At 38.2% G+C, this 13,977-nt stretch overlaps 2 protein-coding genes and 1 long non-coding RNA gene across 4 annotated transcripts; 1 reads left to right on the top strand and 2 right to left on the bottom strand.

Moving 5' to 3' along the window:
• Nucleotides 1-3: 3 nt before the first annotated feature.
• On the top strand, nt 4-3,820 carry LOC140365797 (uncharacterized). Its single transcript, XR_011927854.1, has 2 exons — nt 4-233; nt 307-3,820. It is a non-coding gene; the product is annotated as an uncharacterized lncRNA (long non-coding RNA).
• On the bottom strand, nt 3,676-6,963 carry creld1a (cysteine-rich with EGF-like domains 1a). 2 transcript variants are annotated; one of them, XM_072452357.1, is made up of 6 exons: nt 6,704-6,963; nt 6,055-6,245; nt 5,900-5,983; nt 5,219-5,314; nt 4,998-5,138; nt 3,676-4,359 (listed from the first exon to the last, which is right to left on the bottom strand). In XM_072452357.1, exons 2-6 carry the CDS (start codon nt 6,242-6,244, stop codon nt 4,139-4,141), a joined length of 732 nt encoding a protein of 243 aa, XP_072308458.1. In that variant the 5' UTR covers nt 6,245; nt 6,704-6,963; the 3' UTR covers nt 3,676-4,138. The 2 variants fall into 2 exon arrangements, with proteins under 2 accessions (XP_072308458.1, XP_072308459.1); XM_072452358.1 differs by having other exon boundaries at nt 6,055-6,229; nt 6,704-6,961.
• Nucleotides 6,964-7,096: 133 nt separating this feature from the next.
• il17rc (interleukin 17 receptor C) lies at nt 7,097-12,872 on the bottom strand. Its single transcript, XM_072452353.1, has 15 exons — nt 12,742-12,872; nt 12,036-12,269; nt 10,843-11,062; nt 10,444-10,556; nt 9,631-9,739; nt 9,521-9,562; nt 9,322-9,440; nt 9,012-9,068; nt 8,874-8,934; nt 8,548-8,771; nt 8,346-8,399; nt 8,222-8,273; nt 8,051-8,146; nt 7,902-7,940; nt 7,097-7,823 (listed from the first exon to the last, which is right to left on the bottom strand). Exons 2-15 carry the CDS (start codon nt 12,138-12,140, stop codon nt 7,261-7,263), a joined length of 1,854 nt encoding a protein of 617 aa, XP_072308454.1. The 5' UTR covers nt 12,141-12,269; nt 12,742-12,872; the 3' UTR covers nt 7,097-7,260.
• Between the last annotated feature and the right edge of the window lie 1,105 nt (nt 12,873-13,977).

Below are 13,977 nucleotides of genomic sequence, written 5' to 3'. Positions count from 1 at the left end.
TGTGTTGAAGGGTAAGATATAATGTTTTCATTATTGATTTGATTTCTTGTGAAATTAGCTTTTAATTGAACTGTTTCCTATTCGCATGATTTAGTCACTACTGGGGGAGCAGAGCCATCACACCAAAACACAACCAAACAGTTACTACCTGTTTATTTTAGTTTTAATTTGTGTAGCGGGGCCTTGTTTTGTGAGACTACTTCTCTCTCATGCAGAAGCTGGCAGCTGAGCTGGTAATTATTACACTTTATAATTCTGTTTTGAATATAATGGCATCAGATCTTAAACACATATTTTTGTTTTTAGGGAACAGATGTCCTTTTACTTCTCTGCACATGACCACTCCAGACAACTGTCAGGACTGTTGTTTTGACATGTCATTGGAACAGCCCTTTCCGTTGGCTATTGCATGCTGGGATTTTGAAGCAAAAGCAGCCCCTCTTGATCTGGGACACCGCAACTGTCTCCACTCTGCTGCCTCGCCGTGATATTTTACTTTTATTTCTATTGAGATTATAATTGTGTTGCCTTGAATTATCATTTATCTGGCTCTGATTGGCTCCCATGTCTGACTTACTGCCCTGCCGACGACGTACTCCTGCTTTTCATAGTGTGCACAGTCTACATTGCCATTTTATAGCTTTATACATTATTTTTAGCATGGCCCCGTATTATTCATTTTTTGAAATGGATGGTAGTTACGCCTTTTCATGTTACCTCATTTATAGAAGAAGTAGTAAAATATTTTTTTAAAATCTATGCAGATGACAACATAGAGTAAAATGCATTTCACTTTATTATTTGTCATTATTTTTTTCTGCCTGGAGAGCAGTCAGTAATTATTCACAAGTCCAATTATTTTGTGACTATGCACCTATGCACCTCTCCTCCGTGTTGCAGGAATTTTTAACTATTGGTGCTTCTGCTGGTGCTTACAACTAAAAGGTGTCAAAAAGATCTGATCCAAAATCTCTTTTTGGAGGGATTTGACCCCACCTTGGGCTAAATAACAACAGACTGCTATGTATATACAATCAGAAAAAGGGAGAACAGTGTGCCATGAAAGATACAGCGGTGCTGCTACTATAAAGGAAAATGTAGGCTATAATAAGGAAAAGGTGATGTTTATTAGATGTTTAATGCAGGTCTGTGCAGCACAGTATTCTGCCCAAGTACGTCTTCTTTTCTAGAAGTAGTCATGTGTGAACTCCCCAGACAACATAGTAACTTGTTTTATTTTCTTCTTAACAAAGTGGCCTGTGCCTCGTAAAACTGTAAACAAATATAATAGATATGCATATATTATAAATATAGAGAGAAATCTATATAGTGTGTCTATATGTGGTCAGAAAACTGTTTCAAACTGACAGATAAATATATATAAATTATGTTTTGCCTCATTGGTTATTTTTCTAACTGTCCAGAGGTCAGTGATAAGTAGTCTTTTGGATGCATTGTAGGTGTTTATTTGCTTTGTTTTTATCCCTCAGCAGCAGTAACATTCCCTGTCTGAAAATTCAGGACAGCCAAAAATGTATGTAGAAGAGGTGAGAAAGTAAAGCGTATCCAAATCTAGAAGACATTAGTACATTCCTTTTTTAAAGATCTTTATTGAGGACCACCTGGCCTGTGGTATAACTTCTGCAGCTGACATAGATAGTAATTTCAATATGTCTGCTGCACATGTTTGGTCATAAACTTGCACTTGTGAGTGAAGACTATCACTATGAACAATCCCAGCGGAGGTTTGAGTAACTCCAGATGTCCAGATGCATTATGTTTGAGTGTTTGTCGTCTTTGTTGTCTTGTGAACAGAATCAGTGATGTGCCAGCTGAAAACAACACAAAACTAAAGCTTACAGTGGAACAAACTCTAGACTGTTACAGTATGCTCTCTTCTCAACCCCTGTTTCTCTATGGCCAAGTGTTAACTGTTGTATATAAGTGTCTGTCCATCTTCCACAAAAACCGAGGTGAACCACATCTCATTTTATGCTTCCTTCATGAACTCGGACCACCCCAGTCCCTGACTAAGAATCGTGAAAATGCGTGAAATGTTTTATAATTTTTTAAAAGAGAAAGGTTCAACTCAAAAAGAAATAGAGACGATGCAAACCAACAGAGGAGCAAAAAAAAAAAAAAAAATCCTCACTTTACCACCGGGGGGCTTTCTGGTCCTCATCTTCTGACTACTTGAAGTAGGGGGTTCTCCTACCACGAACAAGCGCATACAATTTAGGTGATAATAGTGGCCATGCATGCTACTTTTTATATTATGTGCCAACTGGAAATGATGTCGTATGGGTTTGCCTCCTGTTCTCTATGCTGTGTCGCAAAGTTATGTGAGACACAGAGGCTTGGAGGCTGGGGCTGGTTTCCGAGGCTAATCCTGGTTTTGAAAGATATCTTTTGGCCATTTTGAGTTTATTTTTTGTTTTTTATCTGTGCCTAGAAACCACCATAAGTAACATTAAGGCCTGTTTTTGAAAGTAAATGTTGACTAGCCTTGCACACAACAATCAGGTATAATGTTATGATCATTGGCGGGTGGGAGTGAAAAGCACAGATCATCTCTTCATGTGGTCACAAGTGGTCTGAACATGTGCCAAGGAAAATATCCTTAAATGTGTTGTGTTTGAAGCGGAACAAATAGATGTAAAGACATGAGTTGAAGATCAAATTGTGATGGCTGGTTCAGAACATCTTCATAACTGCAGCTCTTGTGGATGTTACATGTCAACATCTATCAAAATGGTCCGATAAGAAAACAATAGCGAACTACAAATAATTTGGTCTAAAAGAGAAGTTAATTAAAAACAATTAAAACAATTTTTGAAAGAAATAATAGGTTTGAAATTTAGGGTTCTCCTAGCAATGTATTGAAAAGTTACATCTTCTTTTAGTGCATCTTGATTACATTTCTTCAACTTCAGCCGTAGACAATGGTAACTATAGCAACATATTTTTTAATCTGTTTTAGCAATTTAACCTAATGTTCTGGTAGAAATGTACCAGAATACACAATGCATCATGTCTGAAGTAACAAATCTGGCAGGTAATGTTATGCCTGATCGGTCGGTGAACATTCACAACAATTTTTATTGTACGTTACTGAGATGAAACAAATCACTGTGACCATTAATGACTTATGTTTACTTTTTTATTCATTTTATATTTAAGTTGAGCTTTATTTATTTTTTATGATTTCAGCCTATTATTAAAAATGCCAGTTTGAGACTACTTACTATTTGTACAAGTTAATGTTTTGAACTGTACAGTAAAGATCTTCGAACATGTTAAATGTGAGTGTCCAGCATGCTGTATGAAAACTCGTGTGGACGTGAGCAACTTCCCATGATGCACCATTCCTTGCCCATTATTGCATCTGCATCATACATAGTGATGGTACGATGTAGTCTGAGAGTGTTGTCTGTCTCACTTACTGTGTCCCTTTAGTAGACAGCCTGTGCAGTTTCGTGAGAGTGGCGCATGTTTCCGGGTCACTGGTGTAAATGTACAGAAAACAGAAGAAAGAGGATGAATGATGGACAAAAGTGTATGAATGTTTTATGAATGAAAAGAGAAAATCTATTCAAAACACTCACTTAGTTCAAGCTACACCTTGGACAAAGTGATACTGGGTCAAGGTTTTGATTGACGCATGGATTCTCTGTAATGTTATTATTTTTCTTTCTTTTTTGAACCTAGGAGGCTGTCCTCAGTGCCCCTGTTTGCTATTGTATGTGGTGTACCAGAATATTATTATTGAGTGTTGGCCAGCTTGTTTATATCATGGAATAAAGGTGACTTTCTTTCCGTCTTTGGATTTGGTTTCTGTATTCTACATGCTACAGTCAATTTAGATATATTTCTTAACTGTATTATGTAATATATTGCAAAATAAAATATTGCATTAATTAATTAATCTACAGTAGCCATAGATTTATAGAATATATGTTTTTATACATAACATTTTGTGCAAACATTTATTGATGTACAATTTTCAACACTGTACTCAGTAGTCCCCAGTACGCAATTTTTTAACTCAGTTCTTCCACTGCAAAATGAGCACAACATGATACTACATACATCACAACATTGTATACTAAACAAGTAAAAAAGCATGTAGTTTGAACTTTTAATGTCCCTTTAAGTAGCTGTCCAATATGCGATCGCCTCTATCCGAAAGCCAGTACCCCGCCATTGCTGCTATGGCCCCAATAAACATGGAAGTGTACACAAGGTCTCCCTTTGCCGCGAGTGTCCCAAGAGCGCAGAGCAGGACCCCCACAAACATCTGCTGCAGCACCACCACCTCATCATCCTGGATGTCCTCGAATAGCCCTTTGTCAAGCACACCTGCAGAGAACAAACAATGTATTAGACAAATCAATCGAACCACTGACATCAAGCAAACTAAACTCAATACAGTGTTTCTCAAACTGTGGTACATGTGTCACTGGTGGTACACAAGCGTCCTTTCACAACGCTTCAGTTCTAGTGTTGACTTCATTTAGAGTACATTTTATTCACTTCTGTTCTTCCTTGAGTATTTTCTTGGTTACAACTACTGTGGAAATGTGTATTTCTACTTCCCTAATTTAGACCTGGAATAGTCCTGTTGAAGACCCGATTTAAATATTTTCTTTGGTAGTACTTGGTGTAAAATGTTGGATAACCACTGTATTAGAGGTCAGAGATATTGATCAAATGTATATGTTGACATGTCTTTACAATAACAGTGATCTTCATATTTCTTTTCAATAACCGTTACAATTATTGGATCATAATTCTGCAATCCATGAGTCATTAATGTGGTGACATATCATCTTGTATCTTGATTTGCAACACAATTCTTATGACATTTAAGCTATTTTAGCAACTTTTACCTTATAATAGACAACAATTTTGATATGATCTTGTAGACGATCTAATGCCCACCTCCCCAATCCACCTATGAAGTCTTATGGTGCTTATTGGTGGTACAGATGACTTACTTGTCTGCTGCTTTTTCACACATACGTTGTCTTTACGGATGTACCCCTTTGCACAGTCACAACGAAAAGACCCTTCAGTGTTGGCGCAGATCTCATCCAAACCAGAACAGGCCAGCACCAAGTCACTGCATTCATCGATGTCTAACAAATATATTCAAAGTATTAACGAAAATATATTCTATCATGATGTGGAACAATTACTTCCAACTGTTGGTACATACCCAGGCACTTAAACCCTGTCAGTCTATATGCAGGAGCACATTTCCTGCATCGAGCTGGTCCACTGCCCATACAGCCCACACAGGCCACATCACATTCTGGGAAAGAGCACTTTTATTAACAGATGGAGGAGAAAGTGATAGGCAGTATTTTCAATAACTTTCTTCTTGGCTTTGCTCATCTTGGAGTCTTATGTCCATTTGACAATTTGGCAGTAATATAATTTTATTTATATTTTATTTAAGCAGTTTTGAGGCAGATAGAAAGAGAACAGCTAATGATTCCTTGGTGGAAGGTCCGTCACTTGCTTTTCTTCATGGTGATGGATTTCGATTTACCGGTATTGAAGATTGACTTGGCAGGAGACAACATTAAATGCTAATCCTGAAATGTGTCACATTTAAAAGAAAAAGATAAAACATTCCCATAAAAGCTAGCATTATTAGATAAGATGTTATTGTTTTAATTACCAGGAATGTTCCACTTCACAGCATTAAACAAATCTATGCTGTATTTACTCCTAAGCATAAATTATCTCCCCGCAAAACTGACCTGTGATTTGGTCTGGTGTCCATGGGGATAAATAAGTTTAATGCTATGCAGTGGAACTTTCCAGACAAAGCAGTAACACCACCAGAAAAGTTTACATCCTTAATTGACGCTTACATACAAGAGAAACTTACTTCTGCACTCATAAGATCCAGCTGTATTGAGGCAGTAGGTGTCTGAGGAGCAGACACCCAACTTAGTGCCACACTCATCAATGTCTGAAAGAGAGATTTATTTAGGTATTACTGAAATGATATTATGAGTGAAAGTCCTACAGCCTGTACAGTACCTACACATGTGCCGTTATGGAGGAGCCATCCTCCCCCACACTCATCACATTGGTCTGGAGCTGAACATTTGTTGCAGGACGGGGGACAGGTGCGCGCCTCAGCGGTCAGCACAAAGCACAGCCAAGCAGCGTGCAGCAGGAGACACACAAGCCTCCACTCGCCCCGTTCAACCATCTGCTCTGTAAACATTCTTTACGTAGAAGGGATATATTCCTGCTCAGTTATTTTGCAGTACATAAAATGATTTGAAGAAATAAACATATACTATATTCAGTGGTCAGAATAATGAATCTTCACAATCACAATTATTTGCCTGGTAAGTCCTGAATTGGTCATCAGTATTGGAGTGTGTATTCTGGATCCCAGGCAATACCACTTTAGTTGAATAAAGGGAAATGTTCCAAAAAATTGCCAAACCATGAGTTCATGAGATATCTTTATATGACTATGACTTATTCAGTGTTCACTGGGCAAACAGTAAAACTATTCAAGTAGGCAACTTCTCCCCATTCTGTCTCAGAATAGCTGTTTAACCAACATCTTAACTTAAAAATGATTACAAATAAATCTGAGATAAATATGGTTTCATAATAAACAACTTATATTTAGTTTTGATCATGTAGAGAAAAATTAAGCAGTTTCACCTACCACTATTCAACCGCTTTGGCACTCAACTGTGGGGCAAAAGTTTAACTACAGTTTTCTCCAGAACTGTTCAGTGCATATGCAAGATCACAGGAAGTCTGTCATGATTGACCACAAAATGAACCAGTAAGCTGTCCTGTTGTTACATCAACCAACCAATCGCTGCAAAGGACCCAACAGGCTCAAAATAGCACGTTATTTATAGAAATAGAAGAGGTGGGGGAAATATTTGGTAGATATATATTTTTTGCATTCAAATATGACCATTAATGTACAACAATTTTCAATTTAAACACACAAACACACAAAATAATAAAATATTAATATATATATATATATATATATATATATATATATATATATATATATATATATATAACACTGTAAGACAGTACGAATAATGAAGTCATGGTCCTTCCATAAAACTGATGTAGAAAAAAAAACTCCTTGATGGCTTTATAATTAATGAGGTATTCTTTTCTCTTAATTTTACCACAATAATACAACATTTATAATTGTTCAGTTTCCCATGTTTTAGAGGGCAATGCACAGTCCATACATTAGTTTCCCGGAAAAGCCAGAGTCCACCTGCTTCTTTTTGACCATCTCTGTGCTCTCCCCACACACAAGTCTGACAGCAAAGCTTTTGTCTGGGACGGGAAGTGGAAAAGAGGAAGTCCCTGGAGGATCTCAGGTAGTTTATTGTGGCAGATCTTTGCCTCTGTACAATGAGAGTCAAATGTGACCAGGATGAAGCGCTCCCTGGCTTTGCCCTGGTGCTTGTAAGCCTGAATGGCAAACAGGGAAGCTCTGAACACATCAGAGTAAGGAGACTCCTCCTGCTGGTCACTGAAGGAACTGTCCTCATTGCTCCATTTCTGTGCTTTGTCCACAGCTTTGGCAGTGAGCACCAGCAACACACGCTCACATGTGCTGTCCATACTGAGCAGCTGACAGTGGGTCCAAGGCAGGGGCCCCGAGTTGAGCTGCCCCCTCCGGCTCCACTGGTCCACAGTCACACTGAAGCCACTGGAGCAGAGCAGAGAGCCCAGGCTGCAGACTGCTGAAGACACTTCCCCATCACTGTCCGGAGGGCTCAGCACCAGCACATGTGCCTGGTGAACTATTACAAAAAGGAAAATGAGCTACACATTCATAAAAACAACTGTGGTCAATATGAGAGCATGACAAAGACACTTACTCTGGACAAATCCTCCATGGTGCCAGCTCCATACTGACTCTGGAAAATGAGTTATACGCATAGGGGCTCATTAAAAATATATATTGGTATGATTTTTGCATAAAGACTGCATGAGAGCAACATTGTAGGAAAAAGTTGCTTAAACTTACTCTTGACAAAGTCCCGAAGGCACAATGTGATCAGGAGAGTTAAAGAGAGAAGCAGCATCACAGCAACAGCAAAGAGACTCCAGCGCCACCGGTCAACTGAGAGCACCACACAATGAAGATAAGCACTACAGTTAGTCTTGTTTCTTTCTTTTATTTGTCCATCACACTTACAACTGTTGTAGCAGAATGGCCCCATCTCATACTCCATTCCTGTGATTTGTACCTTCACAAAAGAACAAATACTTAGCTGTGTTGAAAAGTATGTGTTGAAAGTATCAAAACAGCCCATTCTTACCATCACACAAGGATCATTTTCCAGACCTATTTGTGAAAGGACATCTCTTTTCTCCTGAAAGTTTGATTTCAGACACAGAATTCAGACACAGTAGCATATACAGTGGAGTGTGTATACTATTTATTCAAAAATGCTGCCCAGATTATGAAATGTTTTGATAAAATGTTAGATCATTTTAAAAGGTAGTTTGTTTGTTTTTTACCCAGTGATCGTTTTTGTTCTGTATCCACACATCCTTTCCCAGTTGTTGTCTAAATCCCTTTATTTCAGTGCAGACAGTGGGGCCTGGAGTCCTCTCACAGGGCCACAATTCTCCTTCCAGCCGGCAGGGGGCGGATATATTCCACCACAACCTCGTGCTGAAGTTGTAAAAGCCCCTTTCCACAGACAGTATAATGTTCTTCCACATAATTGAACGCAGTGTGGCTAAAAGTTTCAGGGAAAACCGGTTAGTTGGCTATGTAAAAAAAAATGTATCTCAAACTGAAAACTCGCAACCGTACAAACTAAATAAATAATACTTCTTACTGTTGTTTTTGAAAGGGCATCTCCTGGAACGCACTGACACTTGGCCATCCTCTTTCCACGCCTTTTCCCATAATAAAACAAGGTGAGTTATTGTCGCCTTATGTGCAATGCGCATGATCCGTGACACGTGCTGCCTACCTGAACGCACGTGCAAGGCGTGACGTAGACCAGTGGGATGGGCGCCCTATTCCAGATCTACAACAAAACCGCGCAATGCATTATAAATCTACCACTTTGCTAAGATGAAATGTCCCAGTCTCCTTTATGTCAGGTGAGATGTGTCATAAATGATCAGGGAATAAACGTCATAAATCATAATGCACATAATCAGACTCAGTAAATTGAAATCAGAACTGTATTTTCACCACCTGTAATGAATATCACTGTTTACTCAATGATAACATACCAACATACTGAAAGTAAATACCACAGTGTATCTCGCTCTCACCTTGCACTTCCCGTTGGTCTCGTTCTGGATGCACACTTTAAGACGTCTGCTGTCACTGTCAGGGAAACTCAACTCCACTTGATGAAGCACTTTGTTGGTCAAAAAGCTGAGTTTCAGGCCTAAAATTATTCAAATAGTTTTTATTCTCAAGCGTCACAAACAAAACTCATGACAAGTTAGAATAGAGTGGGCTACTTACCATTACATTCTTGTACATACATGCTTATATTTGAGCCACACACTGAGGAGAAATAAGAACATATTAAGTTGACATATTTTTATTAATAATTATCATAGTTAAAAGATTACCATTTTCAAGTGACGGAACGTGAACTTCATTTCTAATATCTGGCACATTAGAGTAAACAAAAAGATTGTTCTCATAGGAAATCACAGCATTGAAGACAGTGGCAGAAATCTGTGAAAGTAACATAATGTGACTGAAGGTAGGATTAAAGTTGTATTCACTTTGCACCTCCAAATAATAATATGTAACTGTTGTACACACTACTTGTGTACAACATTGGGTTATATTGTTGTATTAGGACAATATATAATGTACAAATTTGATGTTTCTTATGGCCGCTGGTGGTGTAGTGATTTGATGTGTTGCACTTATGTGATTATTACCATCTTTGCGTCTTGGGTTCTCTCTTTCTCCTTATTTCACTCTACGTCAAACAAAGCCTTCCGACCAGTCAATATTTGGTCTTGACCCTTACCTAGAGTTTTTGTGTGTGCGTTTTCTCTGTCAGATTACATATATTCTGATTAAGCTTTGACAGATTCATCATAATAGGAGGTCTGACCCTGTTTAGCACAAGAAATCAAGATTCTTTTAGCACTTCCTGTGACTATTTGAACAAATCCAGCAGGAATGTGAGGATCTATAAATGCTGCACTTTGCCTTGGATCATAGTTTGGACACTTGCTCTAAACAATAAACCAGATAATATGTCCACAATATGTTTTTACTTTTGCTTGAGTAAAGATTCAGACTAATACTTTTAATTGTAGTTTATAGTTTTATTATCTTATCTTTACTGTGCTCTCTTTTGCAACTCCACCCGCATCTGCCGGAGATATAGCCATAAAAATATGCAAATTTGGGTGTTGACATACCTGTGCGGTGCTCTGCTGAGAAAACCTGATGGATTTGACCATAAACTCCACCTTTTTGCACATGGGCAGTGCGTGTGGTGTTTTGTAACACACTGTCACTGAACACTTTTCAGCTAAAAACACAAAGGTGGAGTTAAGCACTAGGTCAGAAAATAATTACAAAAACAAATATACATTAACATGCCTTATTGTTAAGTTATTGCAAGTTAATATTTGACTTTTAAAAAATATATAAGTATGTTTTTTGGAAATAGCTAAACATATACAAATCATGCCATATTTTGAATTATCACAATAAGCATATCACAAGAAGTCCTTCCTCAAATATACTGTCTTACTATATGAAACAAATTGGAATATTTCAAAAAATTGTTATGCCCCAATTACCAACGTTCATACCTTCATCATTTTTTGTTTCCTCTGTGCCATCGTCCTCCTTCATACCAGAGTTACCCTCGTTTTCCCAGAGTTGATTCAGATTGACTTCGACCTGGAGCTGCAGACAAAGCTCACATGTGTCTCCTCTGCAGCACAGCTTCACCTGCGTGCTCAAGTTAGTGACTTCCACCGAGTTTGAATCAAACATCGTCCCATCCTTCATAGTGCAGTTCCAGAGACCCTAGAGCACACATATACATATACATATACAGTAAATGCATTTGGGCGTGGGATCATGCCACACAGGTGCAGAAGACAGATTACAGATTTGAGTTGACTTATAGGAGACATGGCCTAGTGCTCACAAAAAAATCATTATCTCTATGATCTGATTTAAACTGCAGCAAAAAACACTCTGTATGCAACCAAAAACAATACGTGTAAAACAGTGTGTCCATCTAAAAAGTGGAATTAAATGTACAATTCACTGTGATAACTCCAGCTAACTCACTCCATGCCTTCTCCTTTCTGCTGTGGTCTACAGAAATAATTATCATCCCAATAAAAAAAATACTGGACTTCTAAAAATCCATAGATCAACGACCAAACTTAGGCTTACAACTCATTTGAAGAAATGTGTGATTTAGGGATTTAGTACATTTGTTAAATTGTGTAACAGCGTAAATCTCTGAATTATTGTAATGTATTGAAATTATGTGGAATAAGACTTGGTCCCACAGTCTGACGTTCATGTTCTAATAATACATTTCAGATGGACGACATGGGCCTTGAGACTCTATGTGGAGATGCACAAATGTTGAATCTCATCATCACTATTTGTTAAGGATTTGCTCTACAAACTTGCCATAATCAGACATTTATGGATTTAAATCCTTTCAACTCACAACAATCACATTTTTAGGGTGGAATAATACCTACATTCGAATACTACTTTCTGAAGCCATTGTGAAAAAAATAACAAATCATTTGTTCATTAATGCAGACAAAGAAATTTGTCTTTGTTTTTTGTGACTAGGCCCAGAAATTATAGAAACATTAGCCATAAACGAAGTTAAAACATCTGCATTTTGGCAGTTAAACAACCAATTCCACTGTAATTCTGACCTGTCCTCATTGTAAACAATAGGCATTCTTGATTGTTTTTATGTCAAATTAACGCAACCTATTATAAGCAAATTCCTGATCACTGATACCTGAGAGCAGGTAACTTCTCTGTCATTTTCTACGATATCCAAATTGCAGAGTGACAGACGGGCAGTCAGTAAGAGTAACCAAATGATACATCCAGGGGTAAACATTTTGTCCTTGATAGACTAGAGGGACTTCATAGGTCCTGTGGTTTATGTGCTTGGCAACATAAAGTTGTTCATTAACAGTATTGCCATCTACGTGCTGGCAACTCAGGCAAGGCCGGGGTTGTTTGTCACCTAGGAGAGAGAACAAAACCAACAAGATAAGACATCGTATAATTGCACATTATATATGTCATGTTACCATATTACACGTCAAGACATTTAACAAGCTTATTACTGTACTACTGTCAGCGGACATGGTTTAAAGCAACATTTCTAAAAATGTTCATGCAGTTAAGTACCAAACAGATACATTGGGCTAATCCAGGTCCAAAACCAGTCTAAATTAGTATAAAGCATAGCTAAGTTTGGTCTAAATCAGTCAGAAAGATTATGTTGACTTAAAGAAAAAGACTGGAAGTGCAGGGAAAAAAACACCAGAAAATATGTATATGTGGACTACAAGTATAATTTTGTTGAACTAATTAGATGATTAATGTGACTAAACATGATTAACCCTTAAGCCGAATCAACTGATAATTTAACCAAAACTAGGACAAAAGACACAAAAGACACTGTAGCACCACCAAACATGATACGGTCTTACCTGCTCCACCTAAAGAACGGCATGATGTCTTCCATATTAAGACATCTTAGTAGATCGTAATTCCTTCTTACAACATGGTTTCATCTGTAGACCGAGTGTGTTCTCAGGAAAGCTCATTTAGTGAACCATTTCCAGGGTGAGTCATATAAAAGTTGCTCCATACTCAACGTCGCTCTGCTCTCTCTGGAGATGCCCCGCCCTCTGCACTGTTTTTTCTACAATATGGGCGTGTATTTTTTTGCTTTTGTTACACGTGGAGATATGCAGATAGAAAATGTTTAACCAAATTGCTTATTTTGTGGTGGATTCAGATCACTGTTTATATCTTGCTTTAAAACTTTCAGTACTACGGAAGCTCCAATGGCACCACACTGTTCCTAACAGACAGGATGACTGTATCTCGGGTTCCGCCCCCGCATCATACAGTCGTCCCCTTAATACCCTATTCTCGCTTTCTTCCCCTTGAAGACCGCAACATTTAAACTCCTTCAGCATTTTGGGCCAGACAACTAGCTTCTTTTAAACTGTTCATAAACAAACCGTAAATATCATATCGTAGATGAGAGTAGTTTTCAGCTTGGTTTTCACTCTGGGTAAGTTCTCTCATTTATACTATTATTGGGTCAGCTACCGCGTCGAGGCGAGCTGTTCTTTTTGCAGTATTTTTTTTCACTAGGTCAGTTGACTTTAGTGTAATTTTCCCGGCAAGTAGCACTTGATATGCTACTCAAACTAGTTTTTGTTTTTTTTTGCATTAAGTTGCTAATCAGTGTAATATTGGGGTTATCGCGTCAAGGCCCTTTTTCTGACCGGTTAACAATCATTTTTTGACTGGTCAGACATTTTACGACGAGCATCCTCCACAAGAACTGGCCAGTTTGGCTTAAACGCCGAGCATTGGTTTATAGTCTTAACGACTAGCACTGCATCTTCACTGGTTCTTCTCTCCAGATCTCAGGCATAATATCAGCTCTCGCTCCCACCAAATGGTCGGATCTGAAGTCCTAAGAGCGTTCTTCCTTGCAGGAAACGCCCCTGCATCTTGCGGAGCCACTATTTCTCATCCAATGTGCATTTCATGTATGGGCGATAAACACGCTGTCACCTCCAAAGTATATCTATAAAACATACAAATCAAGTTAGAAATCTGGGGGTAATAATGGACTCAGACTTGACTTTTAATAGCCAGGTCAAATCAATAAAATCAGCAGCTTCTTCCCATCTAAAAAACATTGC

The sequence above is a fragment of the Eucyclogobius newberryi genome, unplaced genomic scaffold, assembly GCF_026437365.1.
Source record: "Eucyclogobius newberryi isolate DKJ021-1_F unplaced genomic scaffold, fEucNew1.0.hap1 SCAF_19, whole genome shotgun sequence".
NCBI lineage: Eukaryota > Metazoa > Chordata > Actinopteri > Gobiiformes > Gobiidae > Eucyclogobius > Eucyclogobius newberryi.
Note: the sequence above shows the minus strand (reverse complement) of the source record. Positions and strands in the feature narration are given on the sequence as shown.